Source organism: Muntiacus reevesi, chromosome 9, assembly GCF_963930625.1.
Source record: "Muntiacus reevesi chromosome 9, mMunRee1.1, whole genome shotgun sequence".
NCBI classification, from domain to species: domain Eukaryota; kingdom Metazoa; phylum Chordata; class Mammalia; order Artiodactyla; family Cervidae; genus Muntiacus; species Muntiacus reevesi.
In genome coordinates, this window is record NC_089257.1 from 10,756,038 (window position 1) to 10,764,443 (window position 8,406).

Consider the following 8,406-nt stretch of genomic DNA (forward strand, 5'->3'; position numbering starts at 1 on the left):
AGGGAAGTCTGGTGTGGCACATTTCATGAGGTTACAAAGAGTTGGACATGACTGCGTGACTGAACTGTTACATAATAAAATTTACAATTTTCACCATCTTAAGGTGGTATTAATTTAACTCATGTTGTTGTGTAAATGTTACTAAAGTCTATCTAGACAACTAGTCCAATTTCACGAACTGAAAGTCCAGAACTACTAAAGAAAATTTCCCATTTTCACTCACAGAGACCCAGGAAACCTCTATTCTACTTTGTCTATGAATCTATTTTATTTGCCTCCGTCAGTGGAATCATACAAAATCTGCTTTTGTGTGTGTTTGTGACTGCCTTTTTCAACTAGTGTCATATTAAATCCTTTTTCCATTAAATGTTCTTGACACCCTTTTTGAAATTTATTAAATACATGTTTAGAGATTTATTTCTAGGCTGTCTATTATATTGCATTAATCTGTCATTCATCTTTATTCCAATATGGGTGCTGTGACTACTATAGCTTTGCAGTTTTTTAGCATGTGGAAGTATGAGATCTCTAACTTCTTTTTCAATATTGCTTTGGCAGTTTGTAGTCCTTGAGATTCCATATGAATTTTAGCATGGATTTTTCTATTTTTGCTAAAAATATTTTTGGTGTTTTGATAGCGATTGCACTATATTTTAGATCACTTGAGGTGGTATTAATTTCTTAATACTGTTAAATATCCCAGTTAATAAATGTCTTCCCATATATGTGTGTGTTCCATAATGTCTCTGAGTAATGCTTATAGTTTTCAATTTACAAGACTATCGTCTCCTTGGTTAAGCTTACTCTTAACTATTTTATTCTTTTTGATGTTGTAGTGGAATTATTTCCTTAATTTCTCCTTGAGTTGTTTATGATCATATAAACTTTCACATCATTTCATAAAAATACTTTTAATAAGCTGCAAATAGGAATGCAACTCAACATGATACTGTCCAAATATGAGCGATCCACAGCTAATACACTCACATTTAAAAGTTTACAGCTTCCCATTAAAATCTGGAATAGGAGGAGCAGGCACACATTTTTAAATATAGTGCAGCTATATAATTTTCTATGAAAATTTAGATTTTTCCAAGTAGAGCTCTTGTGAGTTACTTTTGTTTTGCTTTTGTTTTAGGCTTTGATGGTGATATTTATTGGGATTGAATTGACTTCATAGATAATGTTGGGAAATAAATTGTTATCTTTTCAATTATTTTCCTATCCAGAAATACGCAGTATTCTTGCACTTCTTAAGTATAAAGTATTATTCTTCAAATGTAAGTCTTGTGTGGTTCTCAGTTCACTTCAGTTCAGTTCAGTTGCTCAGTCGTGTCCGACTCTTTGCGACCCCATGAATCGCAGCATGCCAGGCCTCCCTGTCCATCACCAACTCCTGGAGTTTACTCAAACTCATGTCCATTGAGTCGGTGATGCCATCCAGCCATCTCTTCATCTGTCGTCCCCTTCTCCTCCTGTCCCCAATCCCTCCCAGCATCAGGGTCTTTTCCAATGAGTCAAACTCTTTGCATGAGGTGGCCAAATTATTGGAGTTTCAGCTTCAGCATCAGTCCTTCCAATGAACACCCAGGACTGATCTCCTTCAGGATGGACTGGTTGGATCTCCTTGCAGTCCAAGGGACTCTCAAGAGTCTTCTCCAACACTACAGTTCAAAAGCATCAATTTATCAGTGCTCACCTTTCTTCACAATCCAAGTCTCACATCCATACATGACTACTGGAAAAACCATAGCCTTGACAAGACAGACCTTTGTTGGCAAAGTAATGTCTCTGCTTTTTAATCTGCTGTCTAGGTTGGTCATAGCTTTTCTTCCAAGAAGCAAGTGTATTTTAATTTCATTGCTGCAGTCACCATCTGCAGTGATTTGGGAGACCAAGAAAATAAAGTCTGTCACTGATTCCATTGTTTCCCCATCTACTTGCCATGAAATGATGGGGCCAGATTCCAAGATATTGGTTTTTTGAATGTTTAGTTTTAAGCCAGCTTTTTCACTCTCCTCTTTCATTTTCATCAAGAGGCTCTTCAGTTTCTCTTTGCTTTCTTCCATAAAGGTGGTGTCATCTGCATGTCTGAGGTTTTATATATTTCTCCTGGAAATCTTGATTCCACCTTGTGCTTCATCCAGCCTGGCCTTTTGCATGATGTACTCTGCATAGAAGTTATATAAGCAGCATTACAAAATACAGCCTTGATGTTCTCCTCTCCCAAATTTGAGGCAGTCTGTTGTTCCATGTCCGGTTCTAACTGTTGCTTCTTGACCTGCATACAGGTTTCTCAGGAGGCGGGTCAGGTGGTCTGGTATTCCCATCTCTTTCAGAATTTTCCCCAGTTTATTGTGATCCGCACATAGTCTTTGCCATAGTCAATAAAGCAGAAGTAGATGTTTTTTCTGGAACTCTCTTGGTTTTTTTGATGATCCAACAGATGTAGACAATTTGATCTCTGGTTCCTCTGCCTTTTCTAAATCCAGCTTGAACATCTGGACATTCTCGGTTCATGTATTGCTGAAGCCTGGCTTGGAGAATTTTGAGCATTACTTTGTTAGCGTGTGAGATGAGTCAAGTGTATGGTAGTTTGGACATTATTTGGCATTGCCTTTCTTTGGGATTGGAATGAAAACAGGTTTTCCAGTCCTGTGACCACTGCTGAGTATTCCAAATTTGCTGGCATATCGAGTGCAGCACTTTAACAGTGTCATCTTTTTGGTCTTAAAATAGCTCAACTGGCATTCCATCACCTCCACTAGCGTTGTTTGCAGTGATGATTCCTAAGGCCCACTTGACTTTGGACTCCAGGGTGTCTGCCTATAGCTGAGTGACCACACCATTGTGGTTATCTGGGTCATGAAAATCTTTTTGAACAGTTCTTCTGTGTATTCTTGCCATCTTTTCTTAATTCCAAACAATAGCAAGGAGAGATAAGTCCTTCCTAAGTGATCAATGCAAAGAAATAAAGGAGAATAATAGTGTGAGAATGACTAGAGATCTCTTCAAAAAAAATAGAAATTCCAAGGGAATATTTCTTGAAAAGATGGGCACAATAAAGGACAGAAATATTATGGACCTAACAGAAGCAGAAGATATTAAGAAAATGTGGCAAGAATGCACATAAGATCTATACAAAAAAGATCTTAACAAACCAGATAACCAAGATGGTGAATTTTTTTTTTTGTTTTTTTATTCGCAGCAGTGAATTTAAAATTAGCTGCTACATATTTTACTTTAAGGCATTTAACTGTGTTTTCTGATGTAGCTTTCATATATCTAACCAAAATTTAAGGTGATTAAATTACATCTTAAATAAAAGGATAGAAAATCATGCTATTGCAGGTGGGGAAATACACAACATATCTGTTCACTGGAGTAAAATGACTGGGTTTATATATTAATTTTGGTTGTCTTTGGTCTCATGACGATTCTTTTTTTCTCGTGAAGTTCTCATTCTTATGAAGAGTTTTTCCCATGTTGGACCTTTCTGACATGAATTATGTGACTTGTCCAATAAAAACTTTGCATATAGATGATCTTTAAAAACTTTGGGGAAAATCCCAGTGAATTAATTAAATAGGAATCAGTCTTGGACATATTCCAATTCTAAGACTCAAGGATAATTGCAGCTGGAAGGGATGAAATAGCCCGTAATCTTCACGCCTAAGTGTAAGAAGATGCTATCCACTTAGTAACTGGCATTGAGTTTTCCTGAGGTCTTTTCTTAGGCTTAAAGTATGACTTAAAAAAAATCACACGAATATCTTTCAAAATCTTAGGTCAACTAACTGGCCAGCTAGCATGACAGAATGAGAAGGGCTAAACAACCAAATGTTATTTTTCTTTTTCAAGTTAGTAGAAAGAAGTTACTTGTGAAAAATTTTCCTGGGGAATGGCTACTTGATATCTTTTATGTATATACAGAATTTCTTGGTCATTTTGATAAATTTCTAATTTGATAAACTTTTGTTTTTCTGTATGCACCCTGGAATTCCTTTCAAATAATCTACACTGCACATAAAAATGACTTGAATAATCATGAGACTCCATGAGGAAAATGGACAGACAGCCAAATGAAATCAAATTGATCCTCAAATAATAAAGCAGCCTTTTGCCCTCTGTTGTCAAACTGGATGAAAAATAATTCTTAGTGTTTACGAGTAACTTAAAGGCATCATTTAGATTCTGAAGAAGCCTCTAAAGGTAAGACTAATGGTAAATCATAAGAACCAAACTCACAAGCGTGGAATGTTCTTTATTGTAAAAGAAATAATAATACTTTGAAATCAATCAGACTTAGATTCAGTTCTAGATGTAAACCTTAAAAATATGTGATTTTGAGGGAAATGAATGGGATATCCTGAGCATTAGTTTCTTCCATTATAAAATGGGAATTCCCATTCTTCTTACTCTAAACATTAAATGTGATACATTAAACTATGGGTCTGTGATTGGAATATACAGTTAAGACTTTTCAGCGGCAGGATGATTTCATCAGAATAAAATTTAAAAGGACAATTTGGGCTGCTTCAAGGGAATCAGTTTTTGGAGGCCAGAATAAACATGGAGAGATTTGACAGGAGGCTACAGCAGTAGACCAGGAAGAAATTAAGAAGTAGGATATGATCAAACTTGTGATACATTTTGAAAATAGGGTAAATAAGAATTATTAAATTTTTATGAGTATCAAAGAGTGAAGAGCATTGAATTTTTTTGTTTGAATAATAGTGTGGAATATAATAGGATTTAATAGATAAATAGGGAGCACCTGTTGAAATTTTGTATAGAGAATGCTTATATTTATAGTAGAACTTTTAAAAGTTAGCTTTGTAAATACTACATTGCCAGTAAACTATGCCAAAATTAGAGATGTTGCATATGAGTTCAGTTGCTCAGTTGTGTCCCACACTGTGATCCCATGGACTGCAACATGCCAGGCCTCCCTGTCCATCACCAACTCCCGGAGTTTATTCAAATTGATGTCCATTGAGTTGGTGATGCTATCCAACCATTTCATCCTCTGTTGTCCCCTTCTCCTCCCACCTTCAATCTTTCCCAGCATCAGGGTCTTTTCTAATGAGTCACTTCTTCACATCAGGTGGCCAAAGCATTGGAGTTTCAGCTTCAGCATCAATCCTTCTAGTGAATATTCAGAACTGACATCCTTTAGGATGGACTGTTTGGATCTCCTTGCAGTCCAATGGACTCTCAAGAGTCTTCTCCAACACCAGAGTTCAAAGGCATCTATTGTTCAGTGCTCAGCTTTCTTTATAGTCCAACTCTCACATCCATACATGACCACTGGAAAAACCATACCTTTGACTAGATGGATCAGTTTGTTGGCAAATTTATTGTCTCTGCTTTTTAATATGCTGTCTATTTTGGTCACAAGTTTTCTTCCAAGGAGCAAATGCCTTTTAATTTCATGACTGCAGTCATCATTTACAGTGATATTGGAGCCCCCAAAATAAAGATTATCAATGTTTCCACTGTTTCCCCATCTATTTGCCATGAAGTGATGGGGCCAGATGCCAGGATCTTAGTTTTCTGAATGTTGAGGTTTAAGTCAACTTTTCCACTCCTTTCACTTTCATCAAGAGGCTCTATAATTCTTCTTCACTCTCTGCTATAAGGGTGGTGTCATCTGCATATCTGAGGTTATCGATATTTCTCCCGGAATACTTGATTCCAGTTTGTGCTTCATCTAGTCCAGTGTTCCTCATGATGTACTCTGCATCTAAGTTAGATAACCAGGGTGACAATATGCAGCCTTATTGCATACACATGTTTGAAAATTAGGGGAGAAACAGGGACTGACCCAAAATTAGACTGTGGTATCATTTACTGGTCAGAAAAAGGGAAATATCCACCTCAAGACCTAAGACGTGTCAGTGAGGTTTGAGACAATTCATGACAGGATCTTCTGTTCAGTTTGATCTACCTACACTGTAAATTACCTTAAGTGGATCTAATTTATTATACTTTCTGACTCTATAAGTGATGCACTTTTTCATGGAATTCTCTCCCATCTATTTTATGCTTTCAATTTTTAAAAAACTCAACCAAAGCATTGCTTCCTCCAGGAAGCCTTCTTTGATTACAGTTTGATATACTCCTAAAGTGAAGGAAAGTGAAAGTGAAGTCATTCATTCATGTCCAACTCTTTGTGACCCCATGGACTGTAGCCTACCAGGCTCCTTCTTCCATGGGGTTTTCCAGGCAAGAGTACTGGAGTGGGTTGCTATTTCCTCTCCAGGGGATCTTCCTGACCCAGGGATCAAACCTGGGTCTCCCTCACTGTAGGCAGACGCTTTTACCATCTGAAGGACCTGTGATCCTAAGCACTGTGTAATATTCATTAAAAAAAAAAAAAAATACAGTTGCTCAGTCATGTCTGATCTTTGTGACTGCTTGGACTATAATTTTCCAGGCTGCTCTCTCCATGGAATTTTCCAGGCAAGATAATGGAGTGAGTTGCCATTTCCTCCTCCAGTGAATGTTAACAATCCTGGAATCAAACCTAGGTCTCCTGCACTGCAGGCAGATTCTTCACCATCTGAGCACCAGGGAAGCCAAATATTAATGGCATATATAACTTGGGTCTGGAATTGCCTGATCCCTTGTTATGTACCATATCACTGAGGGAAAGAAACTATGCCTTACTCAACTTGTAATCAAAATGTCCGTGACATATTAGACAAAAATAGACGTTCTACATACATTCTTCAAGTGAATGTGTAAACAAACAATTGTGCATTTAAGTGTTTTCCCCTTGAAGTGTTTTTTTTTTTTTTTTTTTTTTTTTTTTCAATTTAAATGTTCTTCCCCTTGTCTTTTAGACTAACTGCTTCTAATACCTGAACTCAGCTTCTGTCCAGACTGGATGGAACCAAGGAACAATGTAACTTACTTTGTCTTCCTGGGCCTCACTCAGAATCCAAAGGAACAGAAAGTAATTTTTGTTATGTTCTTCTTCTTCTACATTTTGACCCTGATGGGTAACCTGGTCATTATTGTGACTATAACTGTCAGTAAGACCCTGAACTCACCAATGTACTTTTTTCTTGCTAGCTTATCATTTATGGATGTCACGTATTCTTCTTGTATTACACCTAGACTGATTTCAGACTTGTTCTTAGGGGAAAAAATCATATCATTTGAATTTTGCATGACTCAATTGTTTACAGAGCACTTTTTTGGTGGATCTGAGATCCTACTTCTGCTGGTGATGGCCTATGACCGCTACGTGGCTATCTGTAAGCCCTTGCATTATCTGGTGATCATGAGGCAGAGGGTGTGTGTTGTGTTGCTGGTGGTGTCCTGGGTTGGAGGTTTTCTGCACTCAATTATTCAACTTGGCACTGTTTACAGGCTCCCATTCTGTGGCCCCAATGTCATTGATCACTTTATGTGTGACATGTTCCCTTTACTGAAACTCGTCTGTACTGACACCTATGTCACTGGCATCTTAGTGCTAGCTAATGGAGGACTGATCTGCACTGCTGTGTTTCTGCTCTTACTCGTCTCCTACGGAGTCATCTTGCACTCTCTGAAGAACCTGAGTCAGGAAGGGAGGCGGAAAGCCCTCCAGACCTGTGGCTCCCACATCACCGTGGTTATTTGCTTCTTTGTTCCCTGCATTTTCATGTATGCGAGACCTGCTAAGACCTTCCCCATTGACAAATCTGTGAGTGTGTTTTATACAGTCATAAGCCCCATGCTGAACCCATTAATCTACAGCCTAAGAAACTCTGAGTTAACTAGTGCTATGAAGAAGGTCTGGAGAAGGAACATCATATCTCATTTTAAGTAAGTGCACTGATTACTATGAAAGGTGTCATTTGACATCAGGGGACATTTCCTTTGAATGCAGAAGCATTTGTGCTCAGTCACTCAGTCATGTCAGCTGCTTGCAACTGCATGGACTGTAGCCGGCCAGGCCCCTCTGTCCATGGGGATTCTCCAGACAAGGATACTGGAGTGAATTGCCACACTCTCCTCCATGTGATCTTCTCAACCCAGCGATCGAATCCAGGTCTCCCCCATTGCAGGAAGATTCTTTACAATATTAGCTACCAGGGAAGCCATTTTAAAATTTGATTCTGATTTCTTTTTCTTGAACAAATTTATGATAATTATCATTAAAGATTGCAATTATACACCTGTGCTATTAATAACAGCTTTTCTGCTTACTAGAATGTAAGGTCTATAATTACTTGTTTATAACTGTACCCAGAATGGCATAAAACCTATATAGCCAAAAAAAAAATGTATAATGAATTCATGAGAATATTATTGCACTGATTTTTAACTAATTTATGTATGCTCAGTCGCTTCAGTCTTGTCCGAGTCTATGTGACCCTAGGGACTGTAGCCCACCAGGCTTCTCTGTCCATG

At 37.8% G+C, this 8,406-nt stretch overlaps 1 protein-coding gene across 1 annotated transcript; it reads left to right on the top strand.

Moving 5' to 3' along the window:
- Positions 1-6,892: 6,892 nt before the first annotated feature.
- Positions 6,893-7,822, top strand: LOC136175170 (olfactory receptor 4A47-like). The gene has a single exon (XM_065945490.1). It carries the CDS (start codon positions 6,893-6,895, stop codon positions 7,820-7,822), a length of 930 nt encoding a protein of 309 aa, XP_065801562.1.
- The last annotated feature ends 584 nt before the right edge of the window (positions 7,823-8,406 follow it).

Excerpts from the sequence above, each read along its gene's own strand:
- LOC136175170 (XM_065945490.1), top strand. The coding sequence starts at position 6,893 with ATGGAACCAAGGAACAATGTAACTTACTTTGTCTTCCTGGGCCTCACT.